The following is a 14,830-nucleotide window of genomic DNA, read 5'->3' on the forward strand; positions in this document are numbered from 1 at the left end:
GGGCTGTAAAAAGTGCCTCCTAAGCCACACACCCCATCCACCAGCTGCCTGCACACCTGCAGCTTGCACCTCTGGTTTAAACATTTGTTCTTCAGGTCACTTCAAAACACCCCCCTTCAGAGTGGCACCTTCAAGCTGCTGTAGGTGGCCCTGGTATGTGAGGCATGCGTGGACGGGAACAAAGTATGGACACAGGGTGCGATGGCATCTGTTAGTTCCAGGCTAGAGAACCTGTCCGTCGCTTCCTCCTGAACCCACTGCCCAGACCCCACCCACTTCTGCCCAGGGAGCCGTGGCCATGACCACAAATGTGTCGCTCAGGCAGTCCCTTCCCCAAGCTCTAGATTTTGGAGGAGACCGCGGGAGGGGGACTTTATATGGTCTGACAAAGAGGGTTACAAAGCTTTCTACACCCAAATCTGTGCTGGGTTCATCCCTCAACGAGAGATGTGGCATTTCCTCCCTTCTTCCTTCTCGATGGGTCTCTTAAGCACATGGGCTAATGGCGTGAGAAGGACCCTTGACTGAATTAGCCCCCAGCCCTTAGCACCTGGTCACCCCATGGAGAAGAGGCGTAGGCCCTGCCTGGGTTCCTGCTACCCAGTCAACCTTCCCCTTCAGGACACCGAGCTGGGCTTCACTCCCGTGGCAACAGCCGCAGCCAGCTGAGCTCCAGGTGCACGGAGCTCACAAGGGGTATTTATAAATCCGATGTTTGTGTATTCAATGTGCCTAAACTGGAGGCTCTTAGGTCCGTGTTCTTGGGCCAGGTTGGTGCCAGAGTCACCTTGAATGGCCTACCAGTTCTGAAAGGAGACACGATCCAGACCCAGGGCTGCTGGTCCTGGCCCAGGGCTCTGCTGGTCACCATGGACATAATGTGAAGGTCAGTGAGCATTCTCCTTCTGGGACAAAGGGCCGGAGTGGGGGTCCCAGGAGACTGGAACTCGAGGGCCTGGTGGAGAAACAGCCCAAGGCTTTTCAGCTCCCGGCAGCTGATGCTGGAGACGTGGCTGTGGCTGAAGTAAAACGTTGGAGGGGGTTCCATGCACAAAGGACGGGTCACAGGACACAAATATTCTGAGCCTGGGTCGCCGGTGACCCGCCAAACCCCAGAAATAAGTACCCAGAGCTTTCCTCCTCTTTTCTAGCTTTATGAAAACAAAGCAATCCTATTTTATACTAGTATGGAGTAAACAGAACTGTGACTTGTGTTTCATAATTTGCATAGCCCATTTCATGTCCAGAGGTACTCATGCTCCACCCAAGCTTTGCCTCCCCCCGCCCCCGTCTCGTTACACATATGATGACAATAAACAGGACAAGGAATTTCAGGAGTCTGTGATTTGGTTTTTATTTGAACCCAGGTCTCTCAGCCCAGCCTGCCCAGTGTGGGGCCCTGGGTCAGACACTGGCCCGCGGCCTCCCTGCCGTCCTCTGGTCTTGGCCCGGTCAGGTGGAGAAGCGCAGCAGCTCCTCGTCTCCTGTGGACACAGAGGCTCAGAGTAGGTGTGGGGCTTGCCCGAGATTCCAGGGAAGGGGATGCCTCGTGGAAAAGGAAGGGCAGCTGGGGCCTAGCTGGGGCCGAGCCTGAGGCCAAAAACTCCTGCTTGCTGAATGGCTTGATGTCTCCAAAGTGCATTCCACAAAATGATCCAATTTTCTGCCTCTTCTGATTTACTCTAGGTGCCGTTTCCCAGTGGGGAGATAAGGCGCAGTCGTCGTAAATGGCTGCTGGTCCCCGAAATCAATGCTATTACAGGCACACCTTGGAGATATTGCGGGCTCGGTTCCAGACCACCGTGGTAAAGCGACTCACAATAAAGGGAGTTGTAATCTTTTTGCTGGTGGAGGGTCTTGCCTTCAGTTCGTAAAACATGTACCTATGAAGCACAGCAAAGCGCGGCGTGCCTGCCCTGCTCTCATCACAGCGTCGCCGTCGTTACAGTGAGAGCCGCCGCTGGCTGAGCACTAGCTGCGCCAGGCACCGTGAAGTCTGGGAAGTAGATGCTTTGTCCCATTTTACAAAAGAGGAAATGGGCGCTAAAATTGGCACTGCCCAGCATGGCCAGCCCGAATGTGGCAGCGCCAGACTCAGCCCAGTTCTGCTGGGCTCCTCAGACTGCCCTGCACCCCCTCTGCCTGTACCTGGTACCCCAGGCACCCCACCCAAGCTGAGGCAAGGCCTAGGGCTGGCCCTACGTTAAAGATGGGCAGCTGAGGCCCAGAGAGCGGGTGGGCTGGTCCCCTGGTACAGAGTCCGCACCTCAGCTCTCCAGGCCCGCACCTACCGGAGCTCTCCCACCTGGACCCCAAAAGCCCCTTGGCCCAGCCCAGCAGCCCACAGGGCCTCCTACCGTCGCCTGGGACCCCGCAGTACTCCTTGCATTCCTTCTCCGAGTAGAACTTGTTGCCGTTGCCTTGGCAGCCCCCATAGGTAAAGAGGACGCACTTTCCCTGGACGGCATCAAAGGCCCAGAGCTGCACGGAGGCCCGGCAGGGGCCGCGGACGATGGGGAGGTTGCAGGCCGCTGGGGAGCGGGAGGGAGGCAGAGCGTTAGCAATCCTTACGGTTGGCTAACCTGAGGCACAGACCCGCACCAGGGGGCCCTGCTCATCTAGGCCCCCGAGGCCCTTCTAGACTGGGACGCTGGGGCCCCTGAGAAGAAATAACTTGCCCGGGACCACCCACATCCAAACGGCCCTTCCTGTGCCGTCGGGAGCTCGCCCTGGGATTCCACCATGGAAACACCTCTTAGCTGCCGGTTCAGCTGGCCGGGGGTTTGGCGGGAGGACAGCTGGGAGGTGCAGCGTGAGAGAGGCAAAGGGCCCGAGCTCACCCACGGTTCGGCAGGTCTGCAGACACTCCTTCTCTGAGGCAAAGTTGTTGCCATTGCCCAGGCAGCCACCGTACTGGAAAGTCTCACAGGCCATGGACGAGCCATTATAGAAATACCTGGTGACCATCCCCAGGCAAGGACCTTCTGTGAAGCCCAGTTGGCAGGAATCTGGGGAGGGGCAGAACAGCAGCACTTACTGAGTGCTCACTGTGCACCTGTCACCTGTCACCAGGCTGGACACTTCCAAGCATCATCGCAATTAGTTTTTGTCTCTGCAACACGAGGAAGGATTACCAACTAATTTTATAGATGAGGAAATTGACTCTGAGAGGTAAAGGGACTTGCCCAGGGTCACACAGAGCTGAGGTTCAAAATCACATCTGTTGGATTCCAAAATCAATGCTCATTCCACTCCAGAACATGGGTTGTTACCTAGTGACCTACAGACTCACCATCTCCTGTATTGGTCTTTTCTACCCAAAGACTCCATAATAATAGTAGTTGATGACACTCACCAGCACCCATGCCAGCCAGCCTGACCACTGAGGTCCCACCCCCGTGCCTTTGCTTTCATTCTTCTTGCCCCTGGAATGCATTGCTCCATAAAACCCTAACCGGCTACCTGGACACAGCATGAATTCCCCTTCATCCATGAAGTCCTTTATCTCCTCGCCCCTCCATCTTCCAAGCTACTCCAGCCTCTTAGCTGACCCTCCCTCTTGGGTCCATTGCTTTCTCCCCTGACTGCCTCCCCTGCTTGACCAGAAGTTCCAAAAAGACATGGATGGTTTGTCTCTGTAACTCCAGTGCCCAGCACAGTGGAGCTGTGAGTTCCAGTGTTTGCAGAGCGAGTTGAAGAGTGAGTTGTTTGTAAACACTGTCAACTACACAAAGCATCCTCACACCCTTCCCCACCTTGCTCCCACAAGAACCCTGATGGCCAGCTTGGCAGGTTGTTATCCCATTGTATAGATGAGGAAACCAAGGCTAGGAGGCCACACAGAGCAAGAGCTGAGACCATGCCTTGTCGCCTCTCTCCTATCACAGCCCCTGGCACAGGGCAGAGAATTTGTTTTGCCTTTTCTAGGGCTAGTCCTTGACTCTAGCAGAAAAATAAGAGAGTTATGATCATGAGGGCAGCCAAAGTGAGCCAGCCACGGGTCCTTCATCTCTGGAGTATGGCAGAAGGTGAAAAGGTGAGTGATCATTACCTTCTTTCTTGTTGAGATCAGTTACTGGTTGCCCAGCCCCCGATCCTTCCTGTTCCTGGGGCAGCACAGCCCGCCGGGCTCTCTGGGGGGAAAAAACAGAAGAAGCTGTTACAGGGACCTTGCCACTATTGCTCACCTGTACCCCTGGAATACATAAACCATTTGGGGAATCAGCATGTAGACCAAAGCACAGCTACTACATTGGTTAATGGGCTGTTTTCCCAAAAGCATCAACCTGAATTCCAGAATGGGCATCATAGGACAGATTTCTGGTCTGAAATGAAAAATCAGAACCTTGAGGTATAACAATGCCTCGCATCCAACCTCCAGTTGAAGTGCTAAAAGAATATAATAATGGAAAGGAGATCTGCCCCAAAGTTGGAAACCAGGGAAGGGCAGTAATTCCCATTCGAGAAACTTGAAGGCATTTGTACACAACAGAGTATGAGTGTGGTTGGTTTGCAGGAAAGTCTGCTTACAATGGAAGCTGCTTGCAGAGGAAAAGCCATCTAGAGAGTAAGGAGAAGGGACCTAAGATTAACCCTAACACTCCGAGGTGGGGGGGGGGCTGCAGAGTAGGGCAGGCTGCCAAAGCTGTCCACAGGGTCTCTGAGTACAGAGTCCCCTGAGTCAGGATTCCACGGGAATTTAAGAAGGAAGATGCAGGCCACCAGGCAGTCTTCCTGCCCACAGGTGAGACCTGGAATCTTTAGAAGCAAAGCTATAGTAACCTTCAACTTTCCCCTTCTCCTTTTAGGATGCAAGTGAAAGCCGTGATCAGGGACTCCGTTGTCTGCCAGATCCCATCTCAAGCTGGCTGCCTATAGGCTTCCTTGGTGAGAATGAAGGAAAAGGGAAAAATCAAGGGACAAATTAAATAATGCAGGTGCTCAGAAGAATCAGATTGAGCTGGAGAAGTATCTCCACTACACAGGATGGCAGTAAGAAACAGAAAACTCAAACCATCAATGAAATTCAAGATGAGATTGCATCAGTGTAACAGGAGCCAACAGTTATAGAAATGAGTAATACAAGAGAAGTAGAAAGCTACTGGAAGTGGAAAAGACTTTGTTGAATTTAACCACACAGGAAAAATAATAAGTTACAGTTTAGAGATTACAAGAAACAAATTCACATAATAGGAATTCTAGAAAGAGAAGCAATTAATGCATAGAAATAATAGAAGAGAACTTTTCTCAGTTGAAGAAAGACTTGATTTGTCCAATGGTAAGAGCTCTTAGAAGAAAGACTGGTGATAATCCCAGTGAATATAAATGAACGTAATTTAAGAGAAACTAGTAGATGTGGAAGACAAAGGTGCTCCAGGACAAACAACAAGTGTTCCCAAGGTAGCAAAACCCAACAAAGGGCATGGAAGATGAATTCCATTCCATGCAAGACAGCTCCCTGAAATAACTGTACAAAGAAATCTAATCTAAACACATTGTCTTCCAGGAAATCCTGATACGGAATTCTCAACACTGAGACATCTTTGTCAAGACGTTGACTTCAAGGACAACCTTTGTCCAGGCATCTGGGCGGAAGAAACAAAAGGTTTACACGGAGAAGAAATACCAGGCTGGCCTCTGGCTCCCACAGCGATAATCAGTGCTCAAGAACAGTGCAGCAGAAAACAGCCCCAAGGATAGGATACCTGCTGTCATTCAGGTCTGAAGGACATGAGCAGACCTTCCCAAATGGGAGAATTGAAGGATTAAAACACTCCCAAGCCCTCCTGAGACACACCGCCAGGTAAAGAAATGGTACTGATTGAGAGAGTAATAGCAAGAAGTGCCTCAGGAATGGAGAAGATGTGGTTATATTCATGAAGGGTGAGTGTATAATTCACTAAAATATAGAACTACTACCAATCGACTGGGGATTACGGCGACAGCGGTAATCTGGACAACGTAAAGAAAAAGGGGACGGGTGATGGAACAAAGTTTGAGGGTGCTAACGTTTGTCTTTCAAATCACAGAGAGAATAGGCATCCTCGGAAAGTCTACCCAGTGATGCCAGCCTCTTGAATGTTTTCTCATAACCTTGAGCTTACTTAGAGCCTTCTTTAAGAAATAAAGCTAATGTGGTGAAGAAATATCTACTTGAAGCTCAAGAAGGCCACTTCATTTTTTTAAAAATTCAGATAAAACTACAATTAAAGCTTTTAAAAATCAGAAGTGGTATCTGTAATATAATCCCATTTAATAAGAGTGTGTCTAAATCCATGCATCTGTTTGTCCAGTCTCCCTGCCATCTGTCCTCCCTAAGGTTTCCTGGAACGATGTGAATGCTGGTAGTTTTGGGGAGGTGGAATTTTTCAAAAACTTCCCTTTTGTTAATACTTTTCTGCATTGTTTTAATTCTTTATGATGAGCACGTGCTAGTTTTGTAAAACCAATGGTAATTTTTCTTAAGCAATGTAGAAGCAAACAAATGATACATTAACTGTTAATTCTATGCAGGAATAAGGAGATTGTCTTATTTTGCTTCCTTGTATTTTTTCAGGTTTCAAGAATACATTTCCAAATACTAAACATTATATATTTATACACACATATATAGATTTATACACACATCAGCAGAATAAGTAGGATATATAATTTTCAAGTAATCAGAGGAAAAAAAGAATGAATAAAGCTTAATCGATATGGCCAAGAGCAGGGAAATAAACCAAAGAGTAAGGAAGCCCCAAATCAAAAGGCAGCCAGGGTGTTCTGCCTGCCCTGTGGTTCGAGAAGCTGCTTGCTCTCAGGTTTGCTGTTTTTTAGAAAGATCAATTAATTTTACTTTCATTTCTTGAATATTATTATTAAACACTTTGCTGTTTTTAGGCACTATCCTAAGACCTTTTGTAATATGTCACTGAATTCTAGCTCCTGGAAGGTGACTACTCCATTTCATATGTGAGAAAAGTGAGGTCCAGATGGGGCAGCAACTGGCCTAAAAGGCAGAGCCAAGACTGAGCCCAGGTGAGACTGACTCCAAAGCCCATGCCCCCCACTGCCTTCCCTCAATCCCTCTCAATGACCCCCCACCACCACCACCACAGCAGGACCCAAGCAAGGGCAGCAAAAATCAAGCAGGCAGGGAGGGGACAGAGTAGGGGAAAGAGTTACTCACCGGGGCTGAAGTGGTCTCTGGTTCCTGCTCCCCAGGGACACACTCTCCTAGGTCAGAGGACAGGAGACAGAGGTGAATAAGGGGACCACATTTGGGAGGAATCCTAGACCTGAGGGGCCTTTGCTTCTTTCACAGTGCTGACTATATGCCAGGTGGGCATTGCACTGGCAACTTTCTTGTGCATTAGCCCACTTCATGAATGGCTCCTCCCACATGGCTTACTGAAGGTCACTCATTAGAAAATCTACAGGCTGGTGGCTGCAACATCGTCACCATTGGCGTCATCCCCCCCTCCCCCCAGCATTGCATCAGCACCATCACACAACAGCGATGGCTCACATTTGTTGAGCACTTACTAGGCACCAGGCACAGCCCTATTTATTTAATGGCTTTATCTCACTGACTCCTCACAGCAGCTATTGGGAGAGATTCTTACCCTCATTTTACAGACTATGAAAATGAGGCTCGGTCTGAACCTAGGTGCTCTACCCCTGGAGGCCATGCTCTGAACCCTAACACTCTATTATCTCCTAAGAGGTACCTGTGGATTCTGGATATACACCCTCACTTAGACTCGTAGCAGTAGAGTGAACAATGAATTGATTCTAGCCCAGGCTCTGCCGGGTATGCGCTGTGGGACTTGGAGCAAATCCAGGGGCCCCAGCTACCTTCTCTGTAAGGAAGGAAGGGGGACTGTCGCTCTGCTTATCTCAGAAGGTTACAAGAAAATCCAGGGGCTAGGAAGATGTTCTCTGGGGGCCGTGAAGGGTGAGGAAGAGACAGAAATGTGAAGTGGGGCGGGGGTGCCATTTACCTCTGTCGGCCATGGTGAAGATGGAGTTCTCAGGGATGCCCACACCCAGGGCAACGTCCCTGAACTCCTCCAGCAGGCTTTCCCGAAGCTGGGGCTCCCGCCCTGCAAGTGGGAGGCAGAGAAGACGCCTAGAACCACCGGGCCCGGGCTGGCAAGCCTTGAGATTGTTCTACCCAGGGATTTTTCATTTAGGGGAAGTTTAAAAACTACTAGTCCCATCTGATCTCTTCAATACACCATGGAAAGCTCAGATCCAGAAAAGGAAGACGTGTCCCTCCCCCCCCTCACCCCCCCCCAGGTCTCCCGACTCCCCACGCGGGGCTCTTCCACGGTTCCTTTAAGGGCCTGGAGGCTCTGGAATTCTCTGAGCCTGGAACATTAGAGATCCAAAGACGAGGGTTCCGCCTTAAGTGGGAGACTGAGCTCTACCCCTCCCTCCCCACGCTCCACTGTCCCTAAGTCACCGGTCTCCTCCCTCCCCCAACCCAGTGAGCGTGTCTGCTTCCAGGCCCCTACCGTAGAGCTTGGCGGTAATGGTGGCCCCGTGGCGGGGGCTGAATTTCTTGCTCAGGATGATGGCGTACTCGTCATAGTTGGTATGGACCACATAGGACTCTATGGTGACATTCCACTCTGCAAGGGAGAGGCCAGAAGGCAAAGGGCTCAGCGGCCAGAAGGCTCTTCTAGCCTGAGACCCTTCACCCGTTCACCCACACATCTGCTCAGCCATCGCATCTGCCCATCCCTCCCATGAACTCAATTATTCACCATCCATCGCCTCCGGCTAGTCACCATTAGTTCACCCACCGCGGCTCCATCCCTCCATCTTCTCCATATATCAGTCCATAAATGTATCATTTTCCTTCCTCCCTCCTTCCTTCCTTTCTTCTTTCCCTCCTTTCTTCCTTCTTTCTTCCATCCTTTAAATCATCAATTTATCTATTAGATGATTGATTAATTCACTTATCTGCCACCCATACATATGCATATTCATTTACCAAACATTTCTTTAGTCTCTTATTGATCCAACCATCCATCTACCTGAACATTCACATACTCATTGCCTAACACAATTAGTTGACACCCAGGGCATGTTCAATAAACAGATGCTGGATAAGCGAATAAATTCATGTCCAAGTCCCTCTATCACCCAGCACCATGCACTCTGTTCAGGGCAGATGCTTAGCAAATGTTATCAGCTGACATGAAGGCTGATGGCGTCTTGATGGCATCCTCACATTCACACCATCACTCTAGTTCTGGGTGAGCACGTACATGAGGAGGGGGGAGGGAGACAGAGGAGGAATCTAGAGGGAGGCTAGATGACATCTCAGAAAAGTGGGAGGGAAGGTTGGAGGGTGGAGAACTGAGACAGAAGGAAAGAGGGCTGAAGACATCAAGGTGGTGTTTAGCGAAGGAGAGAACCATGGATGGCCCCTTTGACTCAACTTACTGGATTTGTGATAGAGGAACTTTCCATCGGTGTCTGTTTTCTCATACGCCCCAGAGATCTCCTCACAGATGCCTCTCCTGGAAACAAACAAATCAAAAGGAAGGTAAATTCTGGTAGAGACCGTGGTCCTGACACCCGACTTCTCCTTCCTTATGTTTCCAGTAGGAGAAACATGGTGCAAAGGCCGAGAGGTACGAGAGAATGAAGGATTCCAGGAGCTGAAAGAAGGCCCACTTGGGTGGGTCACGGAGCACGGGGGGGGGGGGGGGGGGGTGAGTGCTGGGAGGCGTATCGAAGGAGATGAATTTTAGTCCCAAGGGCAGTAGGGAGCTATGGAAAGGTTGAAGCAGATCTGAGTTTTTGAAATGTCTTTCTGGTTGCTGGGTGAAGAATGGACTGAATGGAAGGGTCGAGATTAGAGGTGGGGAGAAATGCAGAGAGGCTGTTGTAGGCAACCAGGAAAGAGAGGGAGGTGGCTTGGACCTTGTTAGTGGTGAGGAAAGGGGGAGAAGTGAACAGATTGGAGGGGTTTCAGAAGAGAATGGACGGGGGCTTGATGGATTGAATGGCCCACGGCAGCAGAGAGGAGTCTAGGCCACCCCTCTCCCGCCCAGGTTTCCAGGGTGGGTGCCTGGCAGGTAGAAGTGCCCTTACTGAGCTAAGAGACGCCCAGGAGCAAGAGCAGACTGAAGAACTGGCATAGCGTTGGAGGCACCGCCGTAGAGATGCAGATGGGACAGTCAGAAAGGACACCCTGGTGGTGGAGCAGCGCAGAGGTCGCCAGCTCAGAGCCCAGGGCCTGGCAGGAAGGAGAGTCTGCGGCTTTCCAGGACGTGGTGGGGACTGAAGCCAGGGTGGGTGCTGGTGGCACCTGGGCCCTCCCGCCCCATCCCCAAGCTCACCGCCAGTGAGTGCTAGTCGTGCTGATCTGCCTCTCGGTCGCTCCCTCTCTCAGCATCAGCGTGCTCACGCTCAGCCTGCCCTTGAACCTCGCCAGCCAGGGGCAGGTGGAGCCCATGGCCACAAGGTACCATTTCCCGTAGATCTAGAAGGCACAAGCGCTGAGGGTCTAGATTTGCCTCAGACCTCAAAGAAGACCAGGCTGACATCTCCTCCCCTCCCTCCTCTGAATGACTAATCCCTTCAAGTGACAGCATCTTCTAGCTAATTGGAGGCCACACCTCTTCTAGGGAGAATCCACCCTAATAGCGGAGCTTCAGGCCTCTGGCAAGCTTAGAACCGGGGTGCTCAGGGGGTGCCACCTGCCTGGCACACGGCCTTACTCTGTTGAGAGCTGAGGTCTGTGCTGTTCACTTGGATGGGCTCCAAATCCTTGTGCCCCAAGGTCACCATCAACCACTGCTCTCCAAGAGCCGGGTCAGGGACAGGGCACTCACCACCTCGCAAGCAGCCCTTGGCTCCATGTTAGAAAGTATCTCCTGTCCTTGAGCTGATGCAGGACAAGCCTGACACTTCCTCCCCGACTGCGCATCAGGGAGCTGAGAGAACCCTCATGTCCCCCCGATGAGCCTCCGACCCTTCGCCACCCCAGACCATGGCCGGGCCCTGCTCCTCACTGCCGCCCACCATGACCTTTCCTGTCCCTGAGAGTAAATAAAGTCCACAGGACGCCACACCTAGGAGGGTCTGAGAGCCCCTCATACCAATGTGGAGACTGAGCAGTGGGTAGTCAAGCTCCTGTCCCAGGTCACCCAGTGAATGGGGCAGAGCTGGGCCAGGTGGGAAGTCCAGCGCTCCCCGCACACAGCACCCTGCCCAGGCCTCATTCCCACCAGCCCCGATCTCGGTCCTGCTTCTCTTTGCCCCATAACCCCACATGCCCGTCCTGTGCCACCCAGGCCGGCGAGGGCAGAGATGCTATGGGATGTGGTGAGGGCTTAAAGGGCAAGGGCTGGGTGGGGTGGGCAGGGGAGTCCTGAAAGGCCAGGCACTGTGGGGGCTGCAGGGTAGCAGTCAGCACAAGGCCTTCTCCAGAGGGGGTTCCCCTCGGAACCCGAGAGGACAGGTTTGAACATGAGGGCACTGGACTCAGAATGTCAGACAAGAGTCCCACAGAATGGCAGGTGCAGAGGGTTGTATCTTCAACAATCCCAGAGGGTCTGAGCAGGAAAAGCCTTTAGGGACCCAGCCCTGGAGTTCCAGGAGGGGAGAATGCCCCCCAGCAAGGCCCCGCTGCTCAGACACGGCAGTCACCCCGAGGCCACCCTTACCCGAGGCGTGTCGAAGTTCTCCTGCACTTGGATGTCATCTGGCAGTGTGGGCACAGGGTTGGCACTCACTGCCAGGCAGCAGGTCAGCTGCAGGAGCAAGGCCCCGAGACCCCGCATGGCTCTGGCTCCTCTACTAGGGGGTCACTCACGGGCTCAGTGCGGGACAGAGGAGCTCCCTGACCGAAGCAGCTGCAAACTGGGGCTGGGGAAGGGACTCTTGGTTTGTAGGTGACTTTGGTGTTTGCCCTGCTCGGCCAGGACCAATCAGGACCCTAAGGCTGGGTCTGATCGATCCCTGTAGGGCCCTGGCTGGGGTCAGTGGATCAAAGGGCCCAGGCTGTCCATTTCAGAGGAGGCGCTGGCCAAATACAACAGGGCCTGATGCAGCCCAGGCTGGGTTCACCCCCAGAAAGGCTTCCCCAGAGACTCCCCACCTGTCACAGGGCATGTGAGGATGAAGGACACGGGTAGCCTTGACCTTTCCTGTTGGTCATTCCACCTCGACCTCACACTCCTGCCAGTCAGAAGGATAAGCCTGATGGGCCCGTTTCTCACATGAGAAAACTGAGGCCCAGTCAGGAAGTGATTTATCAGAGACCATAGGGAAGTCTGTACCCTCCTGTGCCAGTGTTCTTCCTCTCATGACTGGTTTCCCATGGCCCCAGCAAATCCTCGGAGAAATGATGATGATGATGATGGTGATGGTGATGGTGACAGCTTCCATTCACTGAGCACCTGCCAAGTGCCCTCTGTGTTCCAGCCTTAACACTCTCCAGGGAACTGAAGTCAATCCCCACACCCACCCCATAAACTAGGTGCTGTTCCCCCCCTTACAGGCAGGACGTTTGAGTCTCCAAGAGGTAAATGGCTTGCTCGAGGTCTCACATCTTGTAAGCGGCATTGCTGGGGGGAGGCAGCATTTGGTGTGGTTGAGAGCATGGACTCGGGAGCCAGACTGCCTTCTGTGTGGCCTTGGTGAGCCATTAGTTAAAATGAGGTCATCCTGGACGACAGTCACCCCCAGTGACGGTTGTCAGCAGGGCCCTAAATCCAATGACTAATGTCTTTCTAAGAGAAAGGGGAGGGAGATTCAGACAGAGGCCCAGAGAGACATGGAGGGAAGACGGTCACTGGAAGACGGAGGCAGAGAATGGAATGAGGCAGCTAAAGTCAAGGCCAAGGACGGCCAGCAGCCACCAGAAGCTGGAAGAGGCAAGGAAAGACTCTTTCCCAGAACCTTCGGGAGAGACGTGGCCCTGCTGACAACTGGGGTTGGACTTCTAACCTCCAGAACCGTTAGAGAACGAATTTCTGTTGATCAAAGCCACCCAATTTGTGGGACTTTGTTAACGGCAGCCTTAGGAAACGATACAGTATTCATTAAATTAAAAAATTTGAATGAACAACTTTTAAAACCTAGGTCTGTTTGTCTTCAAAGCTCAAACTCTTGCCAGGAACACTGCGGGCCCTCTCTACGAAGTGCTCTTCTCTGGTGGTCAGAGAAGCTGTCCTTCCTCCCTGCAATCGGCATGGAACTTTCCATACTCATAGCAGCATCCCTGCTACAGCGGGGAATGACCCCTCAGACAAGTGGCTCCAAAAGCAAGACCCCTGCTCATGTGAGAATCCGGACCTCCCCCCACACAGCGCAGCACCAACAGTGTGTTAGAGCCCCAGTGTCAGGAACAAGTGTGTCTCTGTTCATCTCAAGTGCGTGTGTTTCATTTGCTCCAACACTGACAGCTTGGCTACTGATGGCATCTCCTTTTTGCTTTGGCTGCCAGGAAGCTCAAAGCCGTGTCACAAGTTTAATCACAGCAGTCGTATTGGTTTATATTTCAGGGACAATTATCTTCCCTCTGTTCACAAAGTGCTGTATGGTTTGGTTAGTGGTAGTTCGGAGGCAGTCTGAATTAGGAGGAGTTCGGAGAAGCGGGAGCCCGAAGCCCTGGTGGTTTGTTCTCTGTGACTTTGGGATGAATTTCCCTCTCCGAATCCCACTTTCCTCACCTGGAAGCTAAAAGACCCCATTCTGTCTGCCAAGGGGATAAATGAGGCAACATGACAGTCCACTGTCCTACCTGTGTGATAGACTCAGGGTATGCCTGTCTTTGGAGAAACCAGGCCTGCCTAGTATAAGTGTAAAAATAAGTCATTAATAGTGGAAACAGCATCTTATGAAGGTCGCCTACAGCGTTCCACGATGGCTCCTCTGATCTTCACAGCAGGTCTGCATTATGATTGTCAACCCCACCCCCGCTGGCTCATGGGAAGCCGGAGGCACTGGGGTAATCTGGGCCTCTTTGGACTGGCTGCTCCTTCAGCCACACAGCCTCTCCTGGGGGAGGGGAGAGGCCAGAGGCCCTGCTGGGATGTTGATTTCTTCTCCTGCCTCCAGGGATGTTTGCCCTCTTGAGATTATTAACCAGCACAAACAGAGGGCGCAAACTCTGCCAAGGCCCACTGCACTTTGAGCTGCTTTTTAAAAATTAACCCCGCCGCACGAAGATGCACGGCTGGTAGTGGTCAGGAGGTGCTGACCCCTCTTCCCTCTCTGGACATCGGGGTGGGAGTGACGGAGGCTCTGGGGCCCCTGCCCTCCTCACCCCTTGGGACCCAGAGATCCAAGAGTCCACAGGAACTGGCCAGGTTCTGGAACCATTTCAAGGGGAGGGGAAAGGCCTGCCCTGTAGGAGGCCTCGGAGCCTCAGAGGTGCCCTGAGCCGTGGAGAAGAGAGGCCTCATTTTCAGATGAAAACACGGGCTCAGGGAGGGAATGGGACTTGTCCAAGGTCATCCAGCTTGTGGCCGAGCTCCGGGCCAGATCAGCCTGACTTCCAACACCCTGGGTTCCCCCCATCACTTATTCATTCATCCACTTATTCATTCACCAAATACGCACTGGTGGCAAGGACAGGGTGGAGAACACGGCGGGACCCTCAGAGCTCACTCCCGGTCAGGGTGGGATGGTGACTGCAGTGAGGGGGAGAGCTGAGGCCAGGGGAGGGGAGTCTAACCCGATGAGGGGGAGTTAGCCAGAGAAGACATACATGGGGTGTGTGAGGGGTGGGAGGGAGTTGTTATTCCAGACAGAAGGAACAGCAACTGCAAAGGCTTAGAGGAAGAAATGCATTTGGAATACAAAACCCAAACATGAGGAA

The 14,830-nt window shown here is 52.2% G+C and overlaps 1 protein-coding gene across 1 annotated transcript; it reads right to left on the reverse strand.

Annotated features, from left to right (window-relative positions):
* Positions 1-1,329: 1,329 nt before the first annotated feature.
* Positions 1,330-11,878, reverse strand: AMBP (alpha-1-microglobulin/bikunin precursor). Its single transcript, XM_081151934.1, has 10 exons — positions 11,670-11,878; positions 10,341-10,483; positions 9,439-9,515; positions 8,502-8,618; positions 7,986-8,087; positions 7,172-7,218; positions 4,052-4,133; positions 2,841-3,008; positions 2,358-2,531; positions 1,330-1,484 (listed from the first exon to the last, which is right to left on the reverse strand). Exons 1-10 carry the CDS (start codon positions 11,784-11,786, stop codon positions 1,453-1,455), a joined length of 1,059 nt encoding a protein of 352 aa, XP_081008060.1. The 5' UTR covers positions 11,787-11,878; the 3' UTR covers positions 1,330-1,452.
* Positions 11,879-14,830: the final 2,952 nt, after the last annotated feature.

The sequence above is a fragment of the Miniopterus schreibersii genome, assembly GCF_964146895.1.
Source record: "Miniopterus schreibersii genome assembly, chromosome: 11".
NCBI classification, from domain to species: Eukaryota; Metazoa; Chordata; class Mammalia; order Chiroptera; family Miniopteridae; genus Miniopterus; species Miniopterus schreibersii.